The sequence below is a fragment of the Gracilinanus agilis genome, chromosome 4 (assembly GCF_016433145.1).
Source record: "Gracilinanus agilis isolate LMUSP501 chromosome 4, AgileGrace, whole genome shotgun sequence".
In the NCBI taxonomy this organism is placed as follows: Eukaryota; Metazoa; Chordata; class Mammalia; order Didelphimorphia; family Didelphidae; genus Gracilinanus; species Gracilinanus agilis.
This window is the reverse complement of record NC_058133.1, coordinates 149,819,739-149,835,882: the sequence shown is the minus strand read 5'-3', so window position 1 is coordinate 149,835,882 and position 16,144 is coordinate 149,819,739. Positions and strand designations below refer to the sequence as shown.

At 36.6% G+C, this 16,144-nt stretch overlaps 1 protein-coding gene across 1 annotated transcript in view; it reads left to right on the top strand.

Annotated features, from left to right (window-relative positions):
- The window catches only part of MTR (5-methyltetrahydrofolate-homocysteine methyltransferase), a 169,293-nt gene that overhangs the window by 49,998 nt on the left and 103,151 nt on the right, over positions 1–16,144 (top strand). The window contains exons 4-6 of the mRNA XM_044676319.1: positions 3,114–3,183; positions 4,792–4,884; positions 11,754–11,860. Of these exons, the coding sequence (XP_044532254.1) occupies positions 3,114–3,183; positions 4,792–4,884; positions 11,754–11,860 (270 nt within the window). The remainder of the gene's footprint in view (positions 1–3,113; positions 3,184–4,791; positions 4,885–11,753; positions 11,861–16,144) is intronic.

Genomic DNA, 16,144 nt, shown 5'->3' with positions numbered 1-16,144 from the left:
TTCGTCTGGACTTGTTTTTATGTCCCCTTGAGGAGTTTTGTGTGTTTCGGTCAGGAGAGGTTAAGAGCTGCTTCTTACTCTGCCGCCATCTTAACCCGGAACCTCCGAATTAGTAACTTTTTAAGAATGGTTCCAACTTGCTTTTCAGAATGGCTGTACCAATTTATAGCTCCACCAAATTAGAGGAGCAAGGAAGGAAATAACCTATTGTAACTATGAATAGGGCAAGAATTAATGATCAAACAAGGGATAGACAGTTCTAAAAAGTCAAAAGACTTTTTGATTGTATAAAGTTGGAAAGTTTTTGCATAACTAAAACTAATACAGTTAAAATTAGAAGGGTAATAGTTAATTGGGGGAAAATGTTTCTCTGTTGGTAGGCATTTCCTTCTTTGTATTTCTGTTTTGTTTAATGACATTTGTTTGTGATTTTTTAATTTCTAAGTCATGTATCTGTTTAGAACTTAACTTAATGTATGGTGTAAAAGTTGCCCAAGCCAATTTCTGCCAAATTGCTTTTCATTTTTCTTTGTAGTTTTTGTTGGACAGTAAGCCCGTATGTCAATATTTGGGGTCTTTGAGTTTATTAATAATTATGCTGCTAGTTTCTTTTCTTCTCTATGTTGTATACCTGTTCTATTCCATTGATTGATTCCTCTGCTCTTTGACCAGTACCAAATAGTTTTGATGATTATTGCTTTGTGCTATAATTTGACTTGAGACTTCCTTTCTCCACACTAACATACCCAGTTCTTTAATAAATTGTCAAAAGCTATAACCCAAAGCTCTTCACCATTTTGGTTGCCTTCTTCTGAATGCTCCCTAGCTTATTGATTTTCTTATTAAGTTGTGATCTAGAATTGGACATACTACTCATATGTTATGACTGCAATATGAACTATTACTTCTTTATTCCTAGAAATTGTGCCTCTCAATATAGCTGAATATTGTGTTAGTTTTTTGGCTATCATGACACACTTGACTGACTAGTCTTTTTAAAAAAAAAAATCCTTACTTTCTATATTAGAGTCATTACTGAGTATTGGTTCTAAGGCAGAAGAGAGGGAAAGGAAGGCAATTGGGGTTAAGTGACTTGCCCAGGGTCACACAACTGGGAAATGTCTAAGGCCAAATTTGAACTCAGTATCTCCCATCTCTGGGCCTGGCTATCCATTGAGTCACCTACCTGCCCTTTTTAGTTGGTCTTGCAGACCACCAAAACCCCCATTTTTTGTCATACAAATAACATTGTAATCAGACTTTTATCATCTTGTTACTTGCAAGGTTTGTATTTTGACTTAAAGTAACACTTAGGTATTACATTTAATTGTATAAACTTTAATGATTGTTTTTTTTTAGATTCTGATTTTGTTATGTTAGTCATCCTAGGTTTGTTTAAAGAAGGCCAAATACAAATCTTTGGGGTAATCCACTGGGCACCTTTTTATAAGTTATTATTGAATCACTAATAATTATTTACTCTTTGACTAAAGCCAATTTTTCCTTCCTTATTTCCCATTGGAAAGGATATAAACATAATGCCCAGGAAACTATTTTTTTTTTTTTTTGCTATCTTTTAGGACTCGTACAGCATATCCTATTCACCCGAGTCGGAGATACACCCCTGGATCAGATTTTTCACCTTAGTCTTGATTTTTGTAGTTGCCAATGCTCTTTAGAAAAATACTTTCTCTTAATAGATTATTTCGTAATTATTATTCTCCCAGACAGAACTCCCTTTTGATAAAGAATAAAAAAGAAGAAAAACCTTTAGTTCAACAAAACTAAGATATCATAAAAGCCTCATAATATATCCATGTTCCATGTCTCTATCTTCTGCCTCAGTAAAGGAATGGGTAGAGTTACCTTCCCATGTTTCTTTTCTGGGGGCCAAACCTTGGTCATTAAAATTTCATAGCAATAGATCTTGATTATTTTGTCCTAGTTCTTCTTTCCATTGACATTCTTTTAATCATTGCCTGCATAATATTTTATTGGTTCTGCTAGCTTCACTTTATATCAGTTCATGTAAGTCTTTTCCTGATTCTCTATATGTCATTCATGATTTCTTACGGCATTGCAATATTTTATTATATCCATGAACTACATCCTCTGCTTTGTTTTCAGTTCTTTACTAGCACAAAAAATGTTGCTTATAACTATTTGTGTGTTTTTCTTTTTTGACATTGAACTCCTTGATAATTTGGCAATGAAATCTCTCAGTTATAGAACATGGACATTTTAGTTACTTTTTGCATAATTCTAAACTGTTTTTCAAGGTGTTTGGATCAATTCACAGTTCCATCAGTAATGTATTAGTATGCTTTTCTTTCTGTGACTCCTCCAACATGGATTAGTCCCATCTTTTGTCATTTTTGCCAATCTGTTGGTTGCTAGGTAAAAGCTATTTTGACTTGTATTTCTTTTTTTGGTGAATGGGAATATTCTTCCTTCCCCCCCCCCCCAAATATTTATTGGTAGTAGCAGTTTTTTTTAGAGCATTTTGTTCACTAATCAAAAATCTATTAAGTGTCTGTTATATAAGAGGAGCTAGGTGGCACAGAGGATAAGAGGGCCCCAGCATGGAGTTGGGAGGACTTGGATTCAAATATGCCCCTAGCTACTTCCTAGCTGTGTGACCCCTGGGCAAGACACTTAACCCTGTTTGTCTAGCCTTTGCCTCTATGTCTTAGAGTTGTTACTAAAGCAGAAAATAAGGGTTTTAAAATTAATTATCTGTTATGTTCTAGGCACTGTTCTGTGCAAACAAAAAGATGCAAAAGACAATCCCTGTCCTTAAGGAGCTTATAGTCAAATGAGGGGTGGGAGGGGAGACAACATACAAACAAACAAAAATACAAAGCAAACAATATACATAGGATGAATAGGAAATAATTAACAGAGAGAAGGCACTGAAATTAAGAGGTGTTGTGGAAGACTTCCAATTGATGGTCCTTTGATTCTTTATTGGGAATGGTGCTATTTTATTTGGGACTTAGAGTTAATACATCTATGATATAGTAATCTATATGTATTAATAATTTGTGATATGGGCTACATTTGCTTCTTTTCTCTGTGGTGGAGAAATTTGTCTTTTTTTTTTTTTTTTAAAGGCTTATCGACTGAACAAATGTTCTGCAGAAGTGGCTAGAAAGGCAGCAGATGATGTAACTTCCCAGACAGGTAAAGAACTCTTTCTCTCCTCCCCACCTCCAACCTTTTGTCTTCCTTCTCCTTACTTGATGGCAACCTGGTTGTCTTCGATTCATTCTCGCTCTCTGTGACACTTGGACCCGACATCTGCAGTCCCATTACATGCTAACTCTATAATGAGTGCCTTGGCTTCTCTATGTGTTTAAAATGGAATGGGTTTTTTCCCCCTTCTTTTCTGGAAGGGCATCATGAGCCTGACAAAATGGCACATTCCCATTTAGATTATCATTAGAGAATGCTTTATTTGACAGTTTTCTGGCATTCTCCCCTTCTCCCCTCCCTATGAAGTGATTTGCTTGGCTGGATAAAGAGAAACTATGATTTGGATTTCCTTCACATTGTGTTGCTAGATGTCCTTGAAGGCTCTGCAGTGCATGTAGATGTGTGTAATCAGATCCTGCAGTGCTGGTACTCAGAAAGAGGTACCTACCCCAAGCAAACCCCCGCCAACCATGAATGCCCTTAGGGACCAGCTTGGGCTGGGGCAGGGAACTGGGAAAGGGTAGAGAAAAAAAAATAGAAGATGCCAGGTGGAGCCTCTGGATTTATTAGACATGAGAAATAATTGCTACCATAAGAGTTCTTTTAAAGGGTGAATGTCTGGCATTTATTTGCATAGCGTACTAATAAAAGCAAAGGCAATTTATGGGAACTCTGTTTCAGAAAGATAATGTGAAAGTTTAGTAGATCACCCAAATAGATAAACAAATCATCAGGTTATTGATGTAATAGCAGGAGAGGGAAAATTTTCTTTCCTAGTATGCACTTAAGAGAAGATAAAGGTACATAGGTCTTTTTTTTTTTTAAATAAAATGTCAAAATTCTCTGACTTATTAATTGGCTATCTCCACTCAGTTTTTTTAGTGTGTACTGTGACTCAGAGTCTGGAGCCTACGTTAATGAATGGTTAAAATCAATAAAAGTTGATAAATTATGTCACACTCTTGAGTTCTGTTTATGGGGAAAGGAAATAAAATGATTCTTAGGTGTATCTGAAAGCTGTCAGAGAAAACATTGGACCCAGAAAAATTAAAGGATCGTAAAGTGATTGTTATAATTAGTTATTATAATTATATAATCTAACTTAGTCTATTATAATAATATTATAGTTATTATTAGTTATCCCTTATTATAAGAGATTGTTGTAATTAAAGAGCTATTCAAATGAACTAAATCTGTTAAATGCTTTTTCATTCATTCATCCTAGAATTCTTGGTTTTGTAAGTTTTAGAAATAATTATTACTCAGAGAGGATTATTAGATGTATTTACCTTTAGTTTGTAAATTCCTTGAAGGTAGGGACTCCTTTTGTATCCTCAGTGCTTAGCACAGTGTCTTACATACATTAGGTGCTTAACAAATGTTCATTGATTGACTGGGAAGTATTTCAGGTACCATTTAAAGTCAACAAGGATCCTTTAGGATTATGAGATGACCAGACAATATAGCCCTTACAGTGGTGATGGAACAGTATTATTCTGTTTGGGTAGAATTTCATTAGTTTGTAGCCAGGCAATTGCAATTCCACAGAGTGATTGAATACCTCAAAATTCACCTCTTTTTTTTTTTTTTCCAAAGGGATTAAGAGATTTGTGGCAGGATCCATAGGTCCCACCAATAAGACTCTCTCTGTATCTCCTTCTGTGGAAAGACCGGATTACAGAAACATCAGTGAGTATTTTTTTTTGTTCTTTTTTTTTTGCTGTAGCTTGCTTTTTGGATGGTGCTGATGTTATGATTGCCCCTCTATAAAGGCTACCAAGCTTTTCAAAAAAGGCTACCAAGCTTTCCAAAGCATTTGCAAAATGAGATTATTTTCTTTCTCTTTTTTTGTGCCCTTTTTCTTCTTGTCCCCATTCACATACTAGCTTGAAATGATAGCTATGAAAAGGTGCAGTTACTTTTTAATTCCAGGAACTCGTATAGGCCCATTTCCAAAGGAGTAGAATATAATTCTTTTGTGTGTTCTTTGCCACCCTTTCCCTACCCCCATTCATTTTATTTTTCTCATCATCTGAGGCCAGTCTTGGGATCATAATTGGATCTTAGCCTGTTCATTTGGCTCATTGCTTGTCTTTATAATTCCATTGTCCCTTTGCCCTTAAGAAACTGACATCTTTCCAGTTGTTATTACTAATGTAAGACAGAAAAAGGGAAAGGCTAAGAGTGGACTTGCTTTGAATGGTTGGAGCTAGCTACTTGTGTTTGGCTTTTATGAGTATTTGTACTGTTTGTCTCATTAAATCTTAAGATTCTTGAGGACAGTGACCCTTCCTTTTGTTTTTCCATTCCTTATGCCATATATGACTTAATAAATGCTTTTAAAAAGTAAACTATTGGGGGCATCTGGGTGGCTTAGTGGATTGGGAGCTAGGCCCAGTGATGGGAGGTCCTGGGTTCAAGTCTGGACTGAGATACTTCCTAGCTGTGTGACCTTGGGCAAGTCACTTGACCCCCATTGCCTAGCTCTTACTGCTCTTCTGCCTTAGAACCAATGCTTAGTATTAATTCTGAGATGGAATATAAGGGTTTTAAAAAAAACAACTTCTCATGATGACTTTTGCTGTTACATAACCTTCATTTCCCAAAGTATTATTCTTCTCTCTCCCTCTTAATCATCCTTTATGATAAAGAATAAAAAAGAGGGAAAAGCAACAGTTCAGCACAGTTAACCAACATACTGAAAAACTATGTTATTATATATAGTGTTCCACACCCATAGCCTCCCACCTCTTCAAAGAAGTCAGGGGAGAGAAGGTGCTTTTTCTTTTGGGCTTAATAAATGTTAGCTAATTTGGCCATCATAATTTTTAAGAGTACATAAGGCATTGGACCTGGAGTCAAAAAATCTGAGTATAGTCCCAGTTCTGATGCTTAGTAACTTAAATTAGGGCCACCAGCTATGACATTTAGAATGAGGACTCCTTAAGTTTGAAGAATTTAAGAAAGAGGAGACTTGATAAATTTATCCCACCCATTTTAAGACCTTTGTTAGCGAATGCCTGTCAGAATGAGTGATTATGTGGTCCACACTGGGGAAGGGAAAAGGAAACTCATAAATAAAATTACATGTCAAAGTAAATTTTATTCTTCATAGCAGGCTGGAGGCAGAAGTGGGGTACTTTGGGGCTCAAAATTATATCCAGATGGGAGCTGTGGAGTGGTAACTCCAAAGATGGTTTTCCAGCCTTCCCTTGTTACATCATAGAGCAAAGCTCCTTTGTTTTATGCCTATAAGATATACTTCCTTCTCTTTTGGGAGGTTCCAGGATGATGATTGGTAGAACAAGGTATGTCTAATTTGCTGCTCAACTCTTCCAGAACTGTACAATAATTGGTGGAAGGTGATGAAACTTAACTTGATTTCCCCAAGGTTAAGGATGTGGAAGGTCTTGTCCATGATGTCAGGTGCTGTGAGGCCATCTGGGCCCACCTGGACTCTTATCTATGAAGCTGTTTGGGGGAAAAGAAGAAAAGATAACTGTTAGTTTTAGGGATGAAAGCAAAAAAATTTAAGAGTAATTAGCACAGGATATGCCAGTTATCTGGTAGGTGCCATGAGAATGTCTTTGGATTGTTAATTGCTAGGAAGAGGAATCAAAAGCCTTAGAGGAGGATTTTTCCTTTGGGGTTCTACTTTTGAAAAACTAACTTTGTTTTCATGAGGGCAGGGAAATAAAATTTTTATTGTACAAGAATTTTAACAAAGTATAAAGTGTTTATTTATGAGTACAGGGGATAGGTACCAGATCTGTGATTTCACTGGTATAGGGAACTCCCAGATGAGGAAGCTCCTTCTACCAATACAAGTCATCCCTTCCTCTGCAACTTTATAGTCTCTCTTAGAGGATTCCCTAGAGCACTGAGAAGATAAAAATGAGTTGTGCTGGGTCACTCAGCCAGTATGTGTTAAAGGGGAGACTTGCACCCAGATCTTCTGGATTTCATGGTTAGCTCTTTAATCCGCTATGACATCCTGCTTCTACCTTAGGAATATAGCTCTGACTTACATAGAAATGTGTATATGCAAGTCTATAGCAAACAATGTTCTGTGGTGAGGAAAGATATTGCTAATAATTAACAAAATTCTAAGAAGTAATACTATATATATTTAAATACATAATTATAAAGAAAAGAACTTTATGGACCAAATTTGTATAGAAAGCATTGAAGCAGTTAAAGAATTGTTAGCTCTTCCATATGGCTAAGTACCTGGGCAAGTTACAACCTTCCTTTCAAGTTTTAGTTTTCTTATCTATTAAATGAATGTAATATGCACACTACTTTATTGTGGCGAGCATTAAATGACATACTATGTATTTATAAGCTGTAAGGTGTTATGCAGGTTTCTAACTGCTAGAATATGACTTGCCCCTCACTTTGTCCTATTTCCATCCTGGCAGTTTAAAAAAAAATAAATGGAGCCTGCTTTAACTGGGTCATTCTTCTTTGGATTTCTTTGTCAGGATTGAATTTTGTAAGTAATTTAACTCTCGGATAAAAGAGAACTTAATTGTAAACTCTTGGTCACCCAATTGAGCCAATGCTTTCTCCAAAACTATATGCATGTACCTGGTTACACAGGAAGGAAAATCACCTTTTAGTAGGCTCCATTCTCTTCTTTCCTTACCTACTTTTATATAAAGAAAGGGAAAGTGACCAAGAAAGGAGGAAAAATAAAACACGAATTATTAAATTTTAGTTGACAAGTGTAGACTCTAGGTTTAAAGACTGTCTACTACCCAAAGGCTTTCCCAGCCTACAAACTTGTCACTGAACCTGCATGTGGGTACCTTTGCCATAGGGATGAGTCTTACATCGCCTAGGAAGTTTAGTATCAATATTGGGGTGAATATCATTCAAAGTATTTTTCCATTAACCATTCTTTCCTTAGATTGATTGAGCATTCATGCCACTAGACCCTGGGATTCTCTTCAGACACAGATAGCTAGCAAGATGCTTCCCTCATCTTGTACCTAGAAGGTTGATTTTTAGACCCCAGTGAAAGCCTTGGATTCTTTGAATCAGCTCTTGTCTTACCGGCTCCAGCCGATTTTGGGTTGATTGAAGGTTTAACAGCACTTCTTACTGTTCTGGGTGAATTCATTTTTTATCCATTTGGATAAGATTTATAGTGCTTCCAGAGGAAAGGAGATGACTGGAGCTGGTCACATGCTGGGGACAAGTAGGCATTGCAGAGGCTCCCTCAGAGTCTATCAGCATGCCTCAGGCCTTACTAGTCTTTCTCTTTCAAAAGTTCAGTGATTATGCATAGCACTGGAATCTTAGGTTGAGCTTGAATCATTTTGCCAGATAACCAAAGGCAGTTTTTAAATGTTCTTAGAGAATTTGAACCTATATTTTTAATATAAAGTTAATGTTTTAATAGGCTAAAATTAGTGGATTAGTTGGAGGTGCCATCCAAGAAGGGGTTGGAAAAGAATGTTCTTATTATCCTTATTCTTATTATTGTTAAAGTAGAGTGAGAGAATTTCTCTGCAACTTGTCATTTTAGAGAATTTCCTAGAGCAATAAGACTTTAAAGTGGCTTGCCCTGAGTCACACAACTAATATGTGTCAAGAGACACAATGGACCCTTGGGTGAATTCTCTGTGCTTAGGGTTACATGTACATATGGAAAAAAGAGCAGAAGCAACTTAAGGAATAGCAGCATAAGTAAATAAGTGCAGATAAAGAAAATAATACCTAGTCTTATGAAGAGATACATAACCCTTAAAAAACCATTATTATTATTATTATTGTTAACAAACATGAACACTTCCCTATATGAAGCACATTTCATATAGCTTGGATTTTATTAAAGAATTTAACAACTTCAATACTACTTTTCTGTGCCCCCTCCTGAACTGCATTCTATACATTAAAATTTATTTTCATTCAAAAAAAAAAACAGTGAGAGAGAGTAAAGGAAGATATAACAGTCTGCTTTTGAATAGGACAGTAGATATATCTTTTCACATTTAGTTTGCTAGGTCAGCTCATGAGAAATTTTTTTGCAGCTTGGGGCTAAGGTGGTGGGAGGAGAGGAGGGTCAGGAATGAGCATTTCCCCAATTCCTTTTTCTACTTATCATAATACTTCCATCTGGTCTTGGGGCTATACATCCCTGCTACCAGGGAGACTGAAGCTGGTGGATCACTTGAATTCAGGTATTCTGAGCTGCAGTAAAGCTAAGCTGATATCCTCTTTAAATATCTGATGAACCTCTGTGAATAGGGGGCACTACTGGGCTGCTTAAGAAGGGGACGAGTAGGCTCAGGTGAGAAATGGAACATTTGAAAGCTCCTGTGCCTCCCAGGGATGATCCAAGAGGGGCTTCCTTAGTGCATGCTGGGCAAGCCTGGGAGGCCTTGTCTCCAAAAACCCTACCAACTGACCTGACAAACTAACAAACAAAAAAATACCTCCAGACTAAGTCTAGGATCACCAGGTAGTTCCCTTACCAGAAATCACCGTGTGGAGATAAAGGTACTTGCTCCTTTCCAGAATGATATGATCTAGATGGCTGTTTACTAGACATCTTGAATGAAAATGTGATTGCATTGGACTGGCTTAGGAAAAAAGACTTAGAGGCCTAAATTGTTGAGAATAGTAATCCTGGGATCTAGCTAACAGAATTCACTCATCATTGATTTGTTTCAGCAAACACTTATGATGTCAGTATGAGGAGTAGAGGGAGACTCTTTGGTTAGGGACAAAAGAAACGTTTGTACTCTTGATTCCCTACAGCTCCAGTAATTCGTATCATTCATTTGCTCATATTTACAAAGTGCTTTTCTCATGATAATACTGTTAGGTAAAGGAAAACTGAGTCTAAGGAGTTAAATGGCATGCTTAAGTCACCCGGAATCAGATCCTGGACTCAACCCTGGGTCTCCTCAGTTTAAGTTCATTGGCCTTTTTTTTTATTGCCCCTAAGTTCTATTTCAATACCTCATCATATGGGGAATGCCCAGCCTCTCATTTATAATTCTGATAATAAGGGAATCAAACTGACATCTTTTCATGTTACTTTTTTGTGTTTCATCTTTGGTGTATAGACCTTTCATCGTAGTGAAATATGTGGATATTCTTGATGGTTGGTGTTGGTAATGGTAAGATAACAAGGTTTAGTTGGTTCCTTGGTAATCCACAGAGAAGGGCCTTTTGGACCTTCTCCCAGTGACCAGTGCGCTCAAACTACCAGACAGAGTTCAAAACAGGACAGGGATTTATTTTAAAAAATGGTTTGATGGAGGGGAGGATTAAGGATGTAGGATACCCTTCCACTAAGAGATCTAGCTAAATTCCCACCTTCTACAACCCCCGCAAGGAGGTCTCTTCATTTTCTTCCAAGCTCCTTAAATTCCTACTCTGTCTAAGTTCCCCAGCTATCTAACTACCTGACACTTTTAATCCTCCTGGATTACTTTTTTTTTTTTTAAAGCTTTTTATTTTATTTTTAATTTTTAAACCCTTAACTTCTATGTATTGTCTCCTAGGTGGAAGAGTGGTAAGGGTGGGCAATGGTGGTCAAGTGACTTGCCCAGGGTCACCCAGCTGGGAAGTGGCTGAGGCCAGATTTGAACCTAGGACCTCCCATCTCTAGTCCTGACTCTCAATCCACTGAGCTACCTAGCTGCCCCTCTCCTGGATTAGTTTTGTAAGATATACAGTTCTTCAGAGTAGTTTAGGGTGAAGCCTTTATGGTAGGATTCAACCCTGGCAGGGTTATGCCCAAGATGGCTTCAGGCCTTCCCACTACAGTCAGGTGTACTGGCTTGAGAACAGCTGGGAACACTTTGTCAGTAGGCAGGAAACAGTGTTGGATCTTAAGGAGTGAAGGATTTCTCCAAACAAGAACACCGTAGTGGGTAGCTTCGGCTTCAGGGGATAAGAAACAAACCAAACCTTTTCAGCTCACAGAGATAGAGAACGGGAGGAAGTTTAAGCTTCAGTCCGTTCCCCAACAGGAAGTCCAGAAAGCCCCTCAACAGTCGCTGGTGTCCATTGTTATCTGTTCCCCTGTTCCAGAATTCACATCACCAGTTCCACAGCATGCGGTCTGATCCAGCACACTTCTCTCTCTGCAAAATCCTGTTACCTGTTTGCAACCCATTTCTATCCTTCCCTCATTACAGTAGCTGTTTAGGAGACACACAGACCAATATTGGCTATAAATCCGTTTGGCAGACTTCTGTTGTATTTTACATGTATACTCAGGTCTTAATTGATTTATTAAAAACCCTCTTATATGAAGCAGAAAAGCTGTTTTTGAGCCAGAAAGAGCAACCCCCAATGCATATCTTTGGTTATGCTGGGGACTATGTTTGCTTTTCTGTATTTGAACAAATGGACCACAAGTCTCATGCCTATGTTTTGCAAAAATTAGTGATGCCCTTGGACTCTGCAATTTAAATATATGATTCACACATATTGAAATATTTTCCCAATGTAAACTACATATATTGGACTTTACATGGTGGATGTTTAGTAAATATTTGTTGACTGATGTACTTTGTATGATTTATATTTTTCAGCCTTTGATGAGCTAGTTGAAGCTTACCAGGAACAGGCTAGAGGACTTCTAGATGGCGGAGTTGACATTTTATTGGTAGAAACCATTTTTGATACTGCCAATGCTAAGGTGAGTTTAGGGAGGAGAAAATTTGGTGGGAGAAATAATAAAAGACAGTCTAAGTGGCCTTCATTGCTATTATTGAATTAAACATCATCCTTAATTTCATCCCTTATAAAGTGTTATTGTACATATGTAATAGAGATTAGTAGCATAAAACAAAATTTCCCCAAAACAACTTCTATTTAAATTTTAGAGTATAAACATTATAAAACATTGGCCGAACAATATGGAGGTCACAAATCTACTAAAATAGTTTCTTTCATTAAAGGCTTCAAATATCTTTCAATTGAAGTTTATATCCTTTTTTCTGAAAGAGATGTATTACTGGGATACTTTATGAAAAGTTTTGTTTTTTTTGTAAATGGCTTCCTATCTTCCCATTGATTTAGTTATCCTTTTAGTTGCTTTACATTCATTTCTTTTGGCTTTTCTTTTGGTCAAGGAGATAATTAATAACAACAATTTATATTAAAAATTACAGTATTTAAGAGAATGTTTTTATAACAGTCCTTTTGTAATGTTAATAATCATTCCTTTTTTGATCAGCTTTGAAAATTGACATTGATATAGCATGTTTCTTTATGGCATTCATCTTTTAAAAAAACAGCAAGTTATTTAAAATGATTTATTATAAATAATATTGAACTTCATTACAATTGATTAAATGTGCTTTGCCACTTTTTACATTTAAATAAATGAAATTTATTCTATAAAATGTCATAATTTTTCATTTGCTTCCTTTCTGTCTCCATTAGTATCCTTTGGTCCATTCATTCTTATTCATTTTTCTTCTTATGTGTTCATGTTTAAGAGGCGGTGCAGCATAATGGTTATAGAACTAGCCTTGGAATTTGGAGGATGATTTCAAGGTTGGCCTTTGATATATACTGGCTGTGTGCCCTTATGCAAGTCTGCAAACTTCAGTTTTCCAGGGAGCTCTTTTAAAACTCTTAAGCTACAAATAAGGTGCCAATCTACATTGATAGGGGAATTTTTTCATGGGAAATTTCTTAGGCTGATGAAATTACAGGTCCAGTAAAAAAATAGTCATAGTTCTATTGTTGTGCATATACCATGAAAGTGTTATATTTAAAAAAAACTCCTAATGCTACAAAGATATTCATAAAAATATTATTTATAACTTCAGATAACTGGAAGAAACCAAAATGTTCAATAATTGGAGCATGTGTAAACACACTTTGGTAGATTACTATAATGGAACTATTATAAACAATTAAGAATAAAGACCATAAGGAACTATGCAAAACCTTAGGGAATAATTAATTTCTAAAAAGTTTTTATTGATTTTTTAAATAATTTCCCAAAATACACTTCAACTGCTTTGACCATCCCTTTTTTTTAAACCCTTATCTTCTGTCTTAGAATCAATATCTTAGAATATCTTAGAAAATTCTAATTCTTCTAATAGAAGAATGGTAAGGGCTAGGCAATTAGGGTTAAGTGACTTAGCCAGAGTATTACATGTAGAGGCCAGATATGAACCCAGGTCCTCCCTACTCCAGGACTGGTGCTCTATCCACTGTGCTATCTAGCTACTTTTGACCATCTCTTTCAACAACAATAACAACAATAGAAAGCTAAAAAAATGAATAAACAAACATTTTCTATTATCTACTTATTTTGTGTCTGTCATTGGAGATTTGGAGACAAAAATCAGAGGCTATCTGAGTATGTTCAGTATCCACTATGGCATGGCGATAGATGAAGTGTACGACATATACCGTGCATGTGGCACTCTTGGTCCTGAACCCTTCACCTCTGTCCTGAAGTGGATGGAGGTTGTTGGAGCTGAGATTCAGAGCTGCCCTCTGGGCCAATCCCTTCGTTTTACAGAGAGGGGAAGTGATTTGCTCAGTCACTCACATAGTAAGTGATGGAGATAGGATTTGACCCCAAGTTCTCTGGCACCAAATCCAGTGCTTCATTAGCTGTATTTTGGGGGCCAAAGAATGGACTTTAAAATTAGAATTTGGTTTCTTCTTAGTGTCATTTTCTTTTTCATTATTGTAGTCATTGTGTATATTGTTCTCTTAGTTTTGCTTACTTCATTCAAGACATCATATTCATAGAAGTTTTCCCATGGTATTTTGAATTCCTTATTTCCATATTTTCTTTAAGTCTGCAATATTTCATTACACAGACAGCTAGATGACACAGTGGTTTAGAGTGCTGGTCCTGAAGTCAAGAAGTTCAAATCTGGCCTCAGACATTTACTAACTAGCTCTGTGACTCTGGGAAAGTCACTTAATCTCTGTTTGCATTAATCCACTGAAGAAAGAAATGGCAAATCATATCAGTATCTTTGCCACCCTGTGGATGGTAGGATCTAAAGGCGTGACTGAACAACTGAACAACAGCAAATCTCATTAAATTCACATAACAGAGGATTAGTCATTCACTAATCATTGGACACCTACTTTGTTTCTAGTATTTTTTTTCCACTGCCACAAAAATGCTGCTATTAATATATAAATTTATTTTTTGCTTGAGGTTATGTAGTGGAAAGAACCTAGGTTAGGAATTAGGATTTTTATTGGGAATCAGAAGAGATTTATTCTTGTCTCAGTCATTTATTTAACTAATTGTGAAAGCTTGGACAAGCAAGTGTGAACCTGTTTATTTACCTGTAAAGATAGGAGGAAATAGTGACCTCCCTGCTGACCTCACTGAGGTTATTATAAGGATCAAATGTCAAAGCCATGTGTTCTACATGTATGATGACTAGGACATCTTATTCCATGTTGAAACTTTGCCTGTATACAATCTAATTCGTAATGTAGTATAGGCCAATTACAGTAAATTTCTATGCACAAAATATTCTATGCAAATATATTTCCTAAGGTCTGTGGAAAGAACTCTTACATTGTTGAATTTTAATAGAACGCTTCCTAGAAGTCATCTTTTCAGTGTAAGAATCCTTTTGGTGACATATTTGATAAATGGATCCTCAGCCTCTTCTCGAGCTCTTCTAGGGAAGGGGATCTCACTTCTTCAGGAGATAGCTTGTGGTTCTGTGGCTGAACAACTTTAAATGTGCTTCTCAGAAGTGGATCTCTCCAGAGGTGTCCAGACTCTTGTGTTCAGAGTAGAGCTGGGGGAGATGTTCCCTCTCTTGATCTGGATGTTCTGTTCCTATTCATGCCTTCTGAGATCACAATAATTTTGTGAGTCTTACCCCTTAAAAGCCAAAGGTACTAAGGAAGAGAAGCCAGAGCATCTGGTAATAAACCCCACCTCAGATTCTTACTTACTGAGGTCACTGAGTAAGTCACTTAATGTCCTTCATCTGCACATGAGAGGGTTGGAGTAGATTGGCTCTGGGATGTTCCTAGACCCTTCCAGCTCTAGATCTCTTGTCCTATACATATATTATAGAGTTTTATAGTGAGCAGACTCACTATTTTTTTAGATGTGTTTGAGTCTATATGTGTGAAGTATCAGTGAGTAGAGGGAAAGGAAGGTCTTTTTTAGGTTTTTAAGAGGAAATGGTTATTTTTAGGGGTGAAATTTCAGCTAGTATATATTTTAATATCCAAAGTGGTAATTTTTGTGATGTTCAAAGTAAATTGTAATATGTGAAAGTTCTAATTGTCAATAATTATGTTGGTAGACAGATTAGTTATGGCTTTTTGCATCTCGCTGAGATCAGAGACCAGTTGATACTCCACAAATCCCTATGTACCTAGTACCGTGCTAGTACCTAGGGATGCTTGATAAATATTGGTTGCTGGAATTTTTACTGAGATCTTGCCACCATTCCTCTCTCCATCTCATTTTCCCTGAGACCTAGAGTATACATTCTGTTTTGGCATTAGGATCATTAAACTCAGCATTATTGAACCCTAATTCTCTTGAATTCTCTGCCTAGAACGAGGAAGAAACTTATATATAGCATGCATATTAAGTGTTTATTGAATTGAATTGTATGTAAACTAGATGCTTTTGGTAGCCCAGGAAAGAAAGGGCAGTACTTTCTTATGGACAGTGTTATAAGGAATTTATTTAATGTTCACTCTGTCTCCTTAGGAGCAGAATTTCTAGGTTAGAGGAAGTTAAGTAATCACTCTGTTTTAAGAAGCAGAGCAGATAGTTCTTGCCCTCCATCACTTTAAGAGACCTATCACAAAAGAGAGAATTCATTTAGTTCTGGCCTCTGGTCTCTCTGACTTTCTTTGGAGCAGGTTGCTCTATCATTCTTTCAGACAAAGAAGATCTGTTTAAGTTATTTTAGATGGTTACTTTTCAGAGGTTGGGATATAGCTATGAATT